The 13,597-nt window shown below is 56.4% G+C and overlaps 1 protein-coding gene across 6 annotated transcripts in view; it reads left to right on the forward strand.

The window, feature by feature from the left end:
- Positions 1-13,597, forward strand: part of FSTL4 (follistatin like 4) — a 359,817-nt gene that overhangs the window by 297,812 nt on the left and 48,408 nt on the right. For all 6 annotated transcript variants that reach the window (XM_054568477.1, XM_054568474.1, XM_054568472.1 and 3 more), the window contains one exon: positions 5,322-5,488. In XM_054568477.1, coding sequence (XP_054424452.1) covers positions 5,322-5,488 — 167 coding nt within the window. The remainder of the gene's footprint in view (positions 1-5,321; positions 5,489-13,597) is intronic.

Here is a 13,597-nt window from a genome sequence, read left to right on the forward strand (position 1 = left end):
AGTCACAGCCAGCAGGGCCAGGCCCAGAGGGCAGGGACCCAGAGCTACAATCTGGCATCTGCCCTGCTCTCCGGAGCCCCGGCCCACGACATGGCTTCATTTTTAGCTCCTGGGGAATCACCCTGGGAGGTCACTGAGCAGGGAAGAGGAGCAGCCAGAGGTGAAACGGAAAATAACCAGCAGTGGGGAGAGGCTCGGTCGCCATAAATCGCTTCAGAATTTTAAACGGAGCCGGAGAATATTGACATGAATTAAATTCAATAAAACAGTCATTTAATTAAACTTGAAATGATCCAAATATTTGCGGTTTGGTGAATGTTTGTGTAGCTGACGGGAGCAGAATTATGAGGGTGCTGCCGGTACGCGCGCGTTCTAATCTTGCACGAGTCTTCCCTGCGCAAGGCGCATGTCTTCAGACGTGCCAACAATGGGCCTCCGCACTCGGCAGGGACCGGACGGGCTGTCCCAGCGCAGGCGGACAGGCGCACAGACTTCCCATGCGCCTTGTTTGTTTTCCAGACGTTTTTCTAAAACTTTGTGAAATATATCACACTGGTCCACGTGGAGGGAGTGCCCCTGCTCTGCACACACGGCTCTGACATCCCAAGCGCGGGCCAAGGCTCCCAGCCTGGCGACCGCCCCGATACCCCGCCAGCCAGGCCGCCTCGCCTCCCAGCCCCACAGGCAGCCCCTTTTCCATCTGTGCAGACCCCCATTTTCTAAGACGGGGTTCTCAGGCCCCAGGGCACCGCCGAAGCCCTGGGGTGCCTGTTAAAGCCTGGAGTCTGTGCCCCTGGAGAGGAGAGGCCGGTGTGGCGGGGGACCCACACCTCAGGGAGCAGGGCCCCTCCCTGACGGCCCTGTTGGCCTTCGCCTTGTAGTCTGACTGGGGCTCAGGCATGCAGAGGAAATGTACGTTCCTTTTGTAACAAACCTTCCTAAAACATTTTGTTTTTCAATTATAGTTGACATTTGTTATTATAGTAGTTTCAAGTGTACAACGTAGTGCTTAGACATTTCTATAACTTACAAGGCGATCCCCCCAGAAGCGGAGAACCCATCTGGCACCATCCATGGTTATTGCAACACTATTACCTGTATTTCCCATGCTGTGCTTACGTCCCTGTGACTGCTTTTATAACTGGCAACTCGTACTTCGCAATCCCTTCGCCTTTTTCACCCAGCGCCCGACTACGCCTCCCATCTTGCGACCATCGATTTTGTTCTCTGTACCTATCAGTTTGTTTCTGTTTTGTTTGTTCATTTTATTAAATCCTCATCCAAGGATATACTCTTATTGATTTTAGAGAGAGAAGAAGAGGGAGAGAGGGAGAAAAAGAGAAACACAGACATCAGTGTAAGAGGGAAACATCGGTAGGCTGTCTCCCGTATGCGCCCTGACCAAGGATCGAACCCACAATATTTTGGTGCAGGGGACGAGGCTCCACCCAACCAAGTCACCAGCCAGGGCTGTTTGTTCATTTACTTTGTTTTTTAAATTTCATATATAAGTGAAATCATATGGCATTTGTCTTTGTCTGACATATTTCATTTAGTATAATACCCTCTAAGTCCACCCGTGTTGTTACAAATGACAAGATTTCATTCTTTTTATGGCCGAGTGATATTCCATTGTATATACAAGTATCTATCACATCTTCTTTATCCATTCGTCTACTGATGGGCACTTGGGCTGCTTCCATATCTTGGCAATTGTAAATAATGCTGCCCTGAGCAAAGGGGTGCATATATGTGTCTGAATTAATGTTTTGGATTTAAGAAGTGGAATTGCTGGGTCATAAGATAGTTTCATTTTTAATTTTTTGAGGAACCTCCATACTATTTTTCGTGGTGGCTGCACCAGTCTGCATTCCCACCAACAGTGCACAAGGGTTCCCTTTTCTCCACATCCTCGCCAGCACTTGTTGTTTGTTGATTCATTGATGATAGCCGTTCTAGCAGGTGTGAGGTCATATCTCATTGTGGTTTAACTTGCATTTCTCTGATGATTAGTGGCGTTGATCATCTTTTCACACGTCTGTTAGCCGTCTGTGTATCCTCTTTGAAGAAATGTCTATTCAGGTCCTCTGTCCATTTTTTAATCAGATTGTTTTTTGGTGTTGAGTTGTATGAATTCCTCATATATTTTGGACATTAACTGTTTATTGGACAGATCATTGGTGAATATCTCCTTCCATTCAGTACGTTGTCTTTTTGTTTTGTTGATGGTTCCTTCACTGTGCAAGAGCTGTTTAGTTTGATGTAGTCCCATTTATTTTTTCTTTTGTTTCCCTTGCTCAAGGAGAATATATTTTTACATATGTGTGTGTGTATATATATAACACACATATATCATATTTTATATGTATATGTGTGTATATCACACATATATCATATTATATATATATGTGTATGTATATATATAAAACACACACACACCCATTTATTTTTTCTTTTGTTTCCCTTGCTCAAGGAGAACATATATATGTGTGTGTGTGTGTGTGTGTGTGTTTTATATATATGTGTGTTTATATATGTGTGTGTGTATATATATATAGTGTATATATATGTGTGTGGTATATATATACATATATATATATCACACACATGAAGAGCAATGTCAGACTTTACTGCCTGTGTTTTCTTCTAGGAGTTTTATGGTTTGGGGTCTTATGTAAGTCTTTAATCCATTTTGAATTTATTCTTGTATATGGTGTGAGAAAGTGGTCTAGTTTCATTTTGTTTTTCCATTGTCCAGATTTCCCAACACCATTTATTGAAGAGACTGTCTTTACCCCACTGTATATATTTCTTGTCTCCTTTGTCAGAGATTAATTGACCATATACGTGGTAACATATCTGGCTCCTTCACAAGCCCCACTCACCCACCATTGGGAGAAAAATGCACTAAATATTCAATCCATTATAAAGCTCAGTCCAAGCGGACCATTGCAGCCGTCCGCATAAGCAACGCCCTACCTAAGAAAAATGCCTCTTGTTTCCAGTTCCCGCCCTGCGTCCCCAGCTGCCCCCCAGCTGCCCCCCAGCTGGTTTCTGAGTGTGGAGGTAAGCGCCCTGCCCTCCTCTGCCACCGCCAGTTCCCGGGCCTGGACCCCCCACCCCTACCTCTCCCCAGTTGCTCTGCCCGAGGTCGGCCCTGGCTGTGCTCTTGGTCGGGGCTCTCTCGGCCTGGTGAAGCCTGGAGTCCAAGGTCCCCCTTGGCTCAGCCCCCACAGTCCCCACTGGCTCTGTGCACCCCTGGAGGCCTGGGGGTCCTTGCCCCGGGGCCCAGGCTGGCTCTGCCACACAGTCCTCAGGTACCGAGGTGCGGAGCCCCTCCCAGCCCAGCCAGTGTGCAGGCAAGGACCCTTGGGCCTCTCCAGGCCACGCAGGAGCCGAGGGGGCTCCGGCAGATAGTCCCAGGCCCTGCGTCCCGTCGCGCCCTGTGTAGCTGCCCTGGTGGGGAGGGGAGCAGGCTGTTTGGGGCGGTTCAGCCTCCTCCTAGAGCGCCCCCTTGGTTCCCCTCACCTGCGCACTCCCAGGAGCGCTCTTTGCCCTTCCCACTGTCTCCCCTGGGGTTCCCACAAGGCCTTGGGATGAGGAGGGGGTATTCCGTACCCCTTCCTTCTTCCATAGAGCACGGAGCCTCATGGTTTATCCTGTGACTGGGAGGCACCTTGTCTATACTTGGGGAGAACCTGGGTTCTGAGTCCCAAGGGCCAGCACAGCACAGGGGAGCTGAACGATTGTAGCAAATTCTTCTTCTCTCTCCATCTCTCTGCGTTCTGCATCCCCAAAGCCGGTCTATGGTGGGCTAGTGCCTTCTCAGTCCTGAACAGGAGCCTCCTGGCTCCGCGGTGGGAGGACGGCAAGCAGAAGGCAATTGCAGAGAAGTGCAACCCTTCATTTGTAAAATAATGTGCTGGTGCGTCTGCATCAATCCTGTGGGGCTTATCTCCCCTCCTGTGGCTCCATCACATTTGTCCTGTGTGTGACTGTCCTCTCTCCTCTGGCCAGTTGGCTCCTTTCCTTCTTTATTTCCTTTTTCTCCATTTGGCCTCCATCCATCCAACAAGCACTGACTAAGCGCCTAGTCTATCCCTTGTTCCTCTTCGTGGGCCCAGGGCAGGGCCACTGAATGGCTGGTCTGGGTCGGGGAGGAGCCCTGCTCCTCGGGATCCCACCTGACGGCACCTGCTGTCACTTCTGCACTTTGCAGAGAGTGGGACCTGCAGCCGTTTCAGCTCCCCTCCCCTCCCCCTCCCATGCACAGGCTGGGGGCTGTGAGCCCAGATGTTCCGCCTGATCACAGCTCGGAAGTGTCCCGCTGAGTCACAGAGCTCAGCCCCTACCCTGCGCCTTGCTCCTCACCTGTCAGGCTTCCCCGGGCCCCGACAGTCTCAGGGTGAATAGGGCCCCCGGCGGTTTTGCAGGCCCCCCGGGCCAGCTGCCTCCCCGCCCAGGCCGCCCCTGGCTGCTGCCCTGAGCCCCCCGAGCTGTAGACTTGGGAGACGTCATCTGCTCGGCGGGCTGGTAACTCTCCCTCCAAGTCCAGTCCCATGTTGGCATTTGAACGTGTGTCTGATTAATTTGTTCATAAATTCCAAGAATTTCAGAGAGCCTGTGGTTGAAGGGAAATATTTCAGACCCTCCCATTTGCCTGAAGAATGGTCAGTCTTAAGGCCCATTATCAAGCGTGAAACGGCAAGGACTGATCATTTGCACAGCCTGAAGCGCATTTCAAAAAACTAAAGGCTACCGCGCACGGTTGCCGAGCAGACTCCAAACCCAAGTTCAGAGGCTCCTCAGACAGAAACAAGCCTTCAAAGGGCAGCCAGTTCATTCCCCAAACTTCGGACAGTGCAACCTTTAAATTGCCCCCAGACGGAAGAGAAGCCTGTTGGCCCAGCCAGCGGACCTCGGCTGCACCTGCCCGGCCCGGATGTGGTGAGACCCGAGCCCCGGGGGCACAGGACAGGCACTGCCCGTCTGGCCCCTGGTCGCTGTGTGGTGGCCCACGGGGCCCTGGCAGTCCACGTTCTTGGGTCCACTCACAAACCCGTGGCCCTGATGGCTTCTCTACAGTAGCCGTAGCTCCTGAACCGCTGTGGCCCACAGAGCCCTTCGGTCACTTGACGTAAGTTGTGGCCTGTCTCCCGAGAGACGGGTCCAGCTGTCCATTTCATCAGCACGTGGCGGACAGTTTTCTGCTGCCGGAAGCCACCGGGGCCCGGTCCTGCAGGCCGTCCCCCGGCCATTCCCCTCTGAGCGGAGGCCCCACCCCCGGCCCGCACCTGACCGCCGTCTCCGTCTCCCTGCAGAGGTGGTCCAGCTCAGCCTCGCCCCCGAGGAGAGGGTCAGCGTGGCCACGGTGACCGTGGGGCTGAGCACGGTGCTGACGTGTGCTGTCCGCGGAGACCTGCGGCCACCCATCGTCTGGAAGCGCAATGGGCTCGCCCTGAACTTCCTGGATTTGGAAGACATCAACGTAAGTAGCTGTGCCCGGCTGGGGCGCAGGCAGGGCCTGAGGACTCTCTTCTGACATCCGCCTCGGGTGCCCTCCGCCCTGCTGTCTGATGCCTGGAGGTGCTGGAAAACCCAGGTCCCGCCACATGCAGATGTAGGACAGATGGTGGCCGTAAGCCTGCCAGCCAGGCCCAGGAGGGGAACGGGGGCGCGGGAGGCAGGGCTCAAGGTCCTTGCACTGGCCGAAGCAGCGAAGGCGGGCAGGTGGGCGTGACGATGAGACGTGAGGGAAGGGGGCTGTGTAGCGAGCCCACCGCTCGGAAGGAGGGACCACAAGCCAACAGAGAGCATGGCCAGGCAGGAAGGCACCCCAGCAGGGGGAACATCCAGGTGAGGTCTCCGCCGGGGGACAGTCCCCGGGCCTAAAGCAGGTCAGGATGTAGACAGCTGGGCCGGGGCACGGGAATCCCCTGTGGAGGGCGGGGGTGAGCTGCGGGGCCCGGTTGGCGGGAGGGCAGGGGCCAGGTGACCAGGGCAAAGGAAATGAGGTCAAGCCAGGGCGCCTGCCTGGGGGCCTTGTCCGTGGGGTGGGGGTGGCGTGGGGGTGTGATGAGTTGAGTGGCAGAGCCCCGAAGCTCACTCAGGCAGCCTAACGTGACCGACAGGCTGCCTGGGCTGGGCTCCCAGCGTCTCCCGCACAGCCTTTAGCGCTTTGAGCAGCTCCTTACACAGAGAGAGATCCTCAATGGGTTACTCTATTAGCAAAGTAACAGGAGCAGCACTGCCTTCTACTGGACTTGAGGAATACAGGGATTAATTCGAGAATATTTATTGGCCCTGGGTGGACCAAGGGCTGAGGTGACTTCCCAAAAGCTCACGCGAGAAGACCGCGTGACGCCACCATGGAGGGTGCCGCCGGGCCAGCAGCTGCAGGGACGGGACTACATCTTCCAGGCTGACTGGGGCAGCCCTGCTCTCCGTGTGCGTGCTCGGGTCAGGCCAGCTGGCTCGGGGGGCACGCGCGGCCCAGAGGAGGCTGACCACCTGCGGGCTGAGTGGTCAGTTCCCGCCAGCAGCACTGAGGTGCCGGGGGCGGCGCTGGGGCGCAGGGAGCCCGCCGGCCAGGGCCGCGGGGCCCCATGCATCGGACTAGCACAAAGGGCCAGGGTGCACCCCAAAAGAGACCACCGTGAGCTCCACGGCTGGAACACCATTCCAGCCACGAGCCCCACCCCGCAGTGGAGTGAGCCATGCCCTGAAGCAGGGAGCCGCCCATCCCCGGGGACGTGCAAGCCCACGCAGGAGCGGGGGCGGCGGGGGGAGGCCGCTAGCCACAGAGGGCAGCTGAACCCCCCGACCTTGACGATCCCTTCCAACTCTAGGCTGCTTTCTGGGGAAAGGCCCAGCTTGAAATTCTGCAGGAACCTCCGATGTTGGGATTCTGTTCCTCTCAGCCCCCTTTGGCTGCACCCTGGAGGCTGTGCAGGAAGCAGACAGAGAGAGGGGCCGCCTGGAGTTCCACCCTGGGCAGAGCGGGCAGGCGCGCCCTTCCCCCTCCCTCGTCACACTGGGCGGGACCGTTCCCCTGTGATTTGCCCGCCGCGGTGAGCGCAGGCTGTGTCCTACCATCTCTGAATGTCAGTGCCCACACGGGCCCCGTGGGTGCTCGACGGACAGGGACAGGTGCCGAGCGGGAGGCGTCTCCTGAGCCTAAGATGCCCAGAGCGTGTCTGGGATCTTAGCAAGGAGAGGCGGTGTTCTGTTTGTAAAGACAGGGGAGGGGGTGTGGGGGTGCACACTGGCGTGTGCAGAAGCTCTCCATGTGGCATGTCAGCTTTTCACTGTTCGGCCAGGGGTGATTGATCCAGAAGTAGGACAGGTCTGCCTGTGTTTGTCCGAACACCCATGGGCATGGCTCAATGCTCTATTTAAAGACACCAGGGATACAGGCAGAGGCAGAACTCCTCCTAATGCACTTGCCATCGGTTAATTAAATTACTTGGGGTGTTTTCCCCTCCCTCGAACAAGCCTCCAGCACCAACTCAATTGCATTTTTACTTGGCACTGTGAGGTTAGCAATTTGGGTAATTGTGGGTGCAGCTGGAGATTAATGGCCTCTCGTTACCTCCCAGGAAGCACTTGCTGCTCATGGTCGCATCGGCAGCGCGCACAGAGGCAGGGCTCCGTGCTGCTCAGAAACCCCCACGTGAGGATGCAGGGCAGCAGCAGCCCCACGGGGGCCCTCGAGTGATGCGTGGAGGCACATGCCACATACACGAACCCACGTGACACAGCACACACACCCACCCACACACACACATGCGGCAGGTGCACGTGGTTCCCCTGCCTGAAGACGCGGAGGGAGGCAGCGCAGCCTGCCAGTGTGAGGCACAGGCGCTGGGGGTCACGTGTGCCTGGGCTTCGGTCTCAGCTCTGCCTCTTCCTAGTTGCACTCAGCCCCCCTTGGAAAGGGCACCTGACTCCTCTAAGCCTCTCTTCTTCTGTGAAATGGGGATGAATAATAGCTCTTGCCTCATAGGGTTATTGGGAAGATTAAATGAGAAAATACACACAAATACATATGACATTCTTAGCCTAAGCGTTCCATGCTAACTATTATTACTCTCATTATTGTTATCGTTGTGTTATTATTACTACTGCTGCTGCCAAACAACACCTTGCGCCCTAAGTCCCCAACAGCCAGCCAGCAGCAGCCTGAGGCTCCCCGGTCAGGCGGCAGTGACCCTGGGCGTCCCGGCTGCCCCTCCACGTCAGCCTTGATTCGCACAGGGGGACAGGCGATGACAGCCACCTCCCGCTGGTCCAGGGCAGTCCAGGGGTGAACGGTGTGGCGTCTCCGAGCCTGTGGGGCACGGGGATGAGGAGGTCCTCCTTGCCGACGCATTTTCAGGCTGAAGGCGGGTGCGCGCCTAGCCCAGTGCCCAGCACACGGCAGGTGTTCATGAACAGCAGCCCCCTCTGGGGACAGCGAGGACAGCAGCCCTGGGAAGAAATCAGCTGTAGATGGGGGGACAGCCAAGTCCTCCGGATTTAAGGGGTATTTCTGAAGCGAGATTGGTCAGGGGAAAACTGCCCAGGAGGGCAACCTGCTGGGGCAGAGATCAGAGATCGATCGGCTCCTAGACATCAGCAGGCGGCGGTGCCCCTGCGCCCACCCCGCCCGCCGCAGTCAGAGGTGGAACTCTATCCCCAGCTAGTAATTAGCGACTGGCACGGAAACACTGCACAGACCAGGAAGCTGATCAGCCTACAAAACCCAGGGTGGGGAGCTGAGCGAAGAGCTGAGCGAACGCGGGGCGGTATGGGCCTCCTCTCTTTGTCATTCGTGGGAGACATCTTGATTGGCAACAAAATATTAATCACTTTTTCACTACTCTCTTAATGAGATGCTTTCATGGGCAACAAAATATTAATTTGTCTTGTCTTATCTGTTAAGCATTCTGTTAATGAATTCAGTTACAGAGCTGTTACAGAATGCCATCCTAATGACACATGTAATTAAACTTTTCTGACTTGCAAACATCAAGGAGGCCTCGAGCATCAGAATAATATTTGATTAGAAAGTAAATGTAGCCTCTAGCCCAGAGCCAAGTGGGAAGGCGCCTCTCAGATTCCCCAGCGAGCTGCGTGCTGTCGGAAGCATTCAGGAGTCACCCCGTGTGTGTGGCCGTCCAGATGGTGATAGGGGCTCAGGGGACAGGGGTAAGTGAGAGAGGAGTCTGGAGTGACAGGGTGGGGCTGGGCCTTGAATGTTAACATAAAGGACCTTCGCTGTTCCCTGTGGGCAGCGGGACCCGTGGATTTTAAATTGGGGAGTGACGTGGTCAGATGTACGTTCTGCAGGAGTCCCGAGACCCCTCCAGCCTGAGGTTAAACATGCACCCAAGGAGAACCCCAAATAAGTGGGACCCAGAAATGAGGGGAGCCCTGCCGGTGCTCTGGGGGATGTTAGGGGAGGAGAGGTGCGGCTCTCCCTCCCTCCTTTCTTGCCCAATGGTGCCTCGGGGTGGGACAGAGCCCCAGACCACCTGGAGCTCCTGCGCAAGAGTCCCTCCGCGCAGCAAGGGCTCCCGTCCCGGCGCCTTTGCCTCCTCCGGCTGCCGCGGAGCTCAGCAAGGACCTGGTGGGCCTCTGAGGATGCCTGAGCCGCTGCCCCTTTGCAGGAGGCCCCAGCTCACACGAGGGACCCTTGTCTCAGCAGCACCTAGAAAAACACCGCTCCCCCCACGCCCTACCCCCGCAACACAGAGCAGCATGGCGACCAAGAGAGCAGGCCCAGAGACTGGTGCTCCCGGCAGAAGGCGCAGCCCCAGGAATGCCTGCGGGCTCGGCAGCGGTTCTCTGGGGCGGAGGCCTCCTTCCTGTTTGCTTCACCAGAAATCAATGGTCTCTCCTCCCACACCTGTCCCAGAGCTAACAAAGGCTGCCTGTGATTCGTTTACTTCCTGGCCAACTGCTGATGGGTTTCGTTTTTTGTTGTTTTTTTTTTAATTTATTGGTTTTTAGAAAGGGGAAGAGAGAGAGAAACATCGATCTGATGTTCTGTTCTTTATGCATTCATTGGTTGATTCTCGTATGTGCCCCAAACCAGGGATCGAACTCACTAACCAACTGAGCTGCCCAGCCCGGGCCCGCTGGTTTCTTTCCTGAAGCTACAGGTCTAGGTGACTCCAGGCTGGGCCCCAAGGCCCCCACCTTGGGCTTCCAGGACCCATGACCCACTGCCCCTCCTCAGAAGCTAAGTCGGGGCGGGGCCATGGCCACGTCCGTCCGGCGCCACTGCAATCTTTCCCAGGCTGGAGCCCAAGCTCAAGGCTGCTCTCAGGGGTGTGTCTGAGCTGGCGTCTGACAGGGGACAGGCCCTAACCGACCCCCGACCTCCCACTGTGGGCCTGGGGTCAGCCGCCCCCCCCCTGCCCCGTGGCCCTGCCCTGCACAGGAACCCGATGTCACGTGAGGGAAGGGCAGTCTGTCCCAGCAGCCACAACCAGAGCCCCCACGGGTAAGCTGACCCTCAGGAACAATGCTGCCCAGGAGGTAGTGAGGGGCCCGTCACTGCAAGTGCCCAGCAGAAAGGGGACCACCTGGGTTAGCCTCGGAGGAGCCTCCCAGCCGTGAGGCCAAACAACCCGCGATATGGAGGGCACTTGAGGAGCAGGGGCCTGTCGGACATGGAGGTCTTGGACATAAGCCAGGAAAGCCTGATCCCACCCAAGCACCTGGCTTTCTCCCGAGGGCTTGGAGCCAGGCGGGAGGACCACGGCTGGGCCCATCTCTGAGGCCGGCCTGAAGGCTCCCGCCTGACCCGCCTCCGCCTCGGGGTTCTGGGGTTCAGGGGTCGGGGAAGCCACTTCACCTCCTGCCAACGCTGAGTGTGCAGCCCACTCTAGGCCTCAGCCCTGCTCCCAGACCACACACTGCCACCCAGGATGACGTGAGTAGCTGTCCCCAAACCCTGGCACATCCTGCCTCAATAGCGTCACCGGCCTTCCCCCCATGGCTGTCTTCCTCACTGTCCCTTATGTTCCTCACAGACAGGGGACCTGCCCATGAGGGGAGCAGAAGCAGGGAGAGGACACCCCCAAAATCACAACCACAGCTGACCCACTGGATCCTTGACAGCGTGAACGCTGCCGTTTCGACCATTAGTACAGGCAGCTCCGAGTTCCGTGCCGCTTGGAGCACACAGGCCATCTCACTGAGCCCTTGCTGGAACTGCAGGAGGCAGCGGGCTTAGGCAACTCACAGGGTCCGGGGACCTGGCACGGCAGGGCCTCCCGCCGGCCTGCACACCCCGCCGGAGCCCGCTGTGTCCGTGACTCTTGCGACACAACCCTCAGCCCCCAGCATCGCCAAGGCCTTGCCCTGCGGCCCGCTGGGCCTGCCCCTGCTCCAGTGACCACAGCGGTGCTCAGGCCCGGGGTGTGCAGCTGGGCTTGCAGGCCCCGCCTCCACTCCCCCTGCCCCGCCCCAGGGAGGGGCGGGGGCTGAGGCCCGCAAGGGGGTTGTTTGGCTTGAGTATTCTCAGGCAGAGGAAACACTTTTCTATTGTATTCTTTAAAAGGAAAAAAAAAACAAAAAAGCCTACAACAACTCCAGTATATTTCAAATAACTTGAAAGAGCCACTCTTTTTTGTTGGGTTTTTTTTTTTTTCCTTTCACCCAATCTCGCTTTTGGGGGCTTTCAAATGTCAGCAGGCGTAGTACAGTGATAAAAGCAGAAAAACAAAACCCATTAGAAGAAAGTGTGTGTGGCCGTGTTTGAAGGATGTGTTAAAAGGCTCGCTTTTTCCCCCATGCCTAAATGGTGTAAAACTGGGAACAAACAACTCTAATGAAGCATATGCTCTCAGCCAACTCTTCTTTGCAAGTGAATTATTAAAAAGACCAAAAGAGAATGATTTAGGAGCTCATGACTCATTTAATTTTCATTGTCTTTATACGAACCAGCCATGAATCCGCTGTGAAAAGATGAGAGGCGTTTGATTAGCATGGAGAGCAGCAACACAACCGACGGTGGTTGTAGGCCCTGCATTAAAATAATCTCATTAAACGCTTCAGTACATTTTGTTTTAAAATCTTGGAAAACACTCTACTTGAAACATTCAAAGGCTTTGGCCAATTGTCTCTGGCTAGTGTCAAAAATCCTGGTTGCTGAGGAACATCTGGTTCCTCAGGACCTTGGACGAGTTCACCGGCTGGGAGTGCCGGCTGGGCTCTGAAGGGGCGCGGGCGGGGCCGGGCCCAGGGCGCACGGCCCGCTACTCGCCGTTGTCTCCGCCGGCCTTTGGTTTCTCAGTGGCCCCCGCAGGCTCACCTCCTTCCCCTCTATTACTGGCCTCATGGCTTCCCTTGAGCTCTGTGACCTCTTCTGGCCCTGTCTCAAAGCACGGGTCCCCCAGGAAAGTTGTGATCCAGCTTCCAGACCCCGAATGCAGGGCCCCAAGCCACAGCGAGCACCGGCCACTCCTGAGCTGCCCTCCCCCGCCCCACGCAGGGGGCCCACTTTCCGCCTGTTTTCTGGCTTTATCTCCTGCAACCAGTACTGCCATAGACACCCTCACCCACCCCTTTGCACGTTTGCCTGAGGAGGTCTGTAAGATTAGTTCTTAGAAGCAGAAAGACTACATTCTAGCATGGGCACATTTGGGGTTTTGATGGATGTTGCCAGATCTCCCTCCAAAAAGCCTGCACTCAGTTATACTCCCTCCAACAGTGTGGAAGAGCTTGAAACACCGCATCAGGAGAAATTTCCTGATTGCAAGCCTTCCTGGTCCCTGAAATGAGCCGCGGAAGGAAATGTAATTAAAATCCTCCCCGGAGTGTTTCAAGGACAGCGCCGAGTGGCGGTCGGCCCTCCTGCTGTGAGTGCATCCGGTCAGAGGGGGCGGCGCCCTCAGCCCGGCCCTCCCAGCCCAGGACCCACAGTCCGGGCACCTTTGGCGGGAGGTCCGGCACAGGGGTGGGGGTGCACTTTGCCCCGATGCCGACAGCAGGCTCCAGGCCGGCAGGAACCTCAGGTGACACCACAGTGCTGAGTCTCGCCGCCCCCCACCTGCATCCCAGCCGGCCACGCTGGGCTGATCAGCTAAAGACCAGACCCTGGTCAGGGGCTCGGGCCTGCGACTTGCCAGAAGGCCCCACGAGCGGCCGCCCCCGCACGGTGCTCCGGGGCCCTGGCCCGTCAAGAGGTATCTGCCCTCCGGCCTCTGAGGACAAGCTGAGGGCTCAAAACAGTGTCTGACGGTGGCCTTCTGTTTCAGGCGCCCAGATGCCCGTGGGTACCCGGACGCTCACGGTTGGCCCCAGGTCAAATGCTCAGCACCCACACGACTGGGTCAGAATTCCCGTTTGAGTTTTGGCGCCAACTACAAAGCCAGAGACAGCAGCCCACGCGAGACCGCTCCCACTCTGATGTGGACTACAAGTTTGGAGAGTTCCCAAAACTACCTTCAGGTTCCATCATTGGCTAGAAGGACTCACAGGACCCTCTGAGGGCTGTTACAGTTGTGGTGACGATTTATTACAGGGAAAGACTACAGACTAAAACCTGCAAGGGGAGACGCCCATGGGGCAGAGTCCAGGAGGGTCCAAATGTGAGCTCCCGTTG

This window comes from Pteronotus mesoamericanus, unplaced genomic scaffold (assembly GCF_021234165.1).
Source record: "Pteronotus mesoamericanus isolate MK-2021 breed Mesoamerican mustached bat unplaced genomic scaffold, CSHL_Meso_final contig_2, whole genome shotgun sequence".
Lineage (NCBI taxonomy): Eukaryota > Metazoa > Chordata > Mammalia > Chiroptera > Mormoopidae > Pteronotus > Pteronotus mesoamericanus.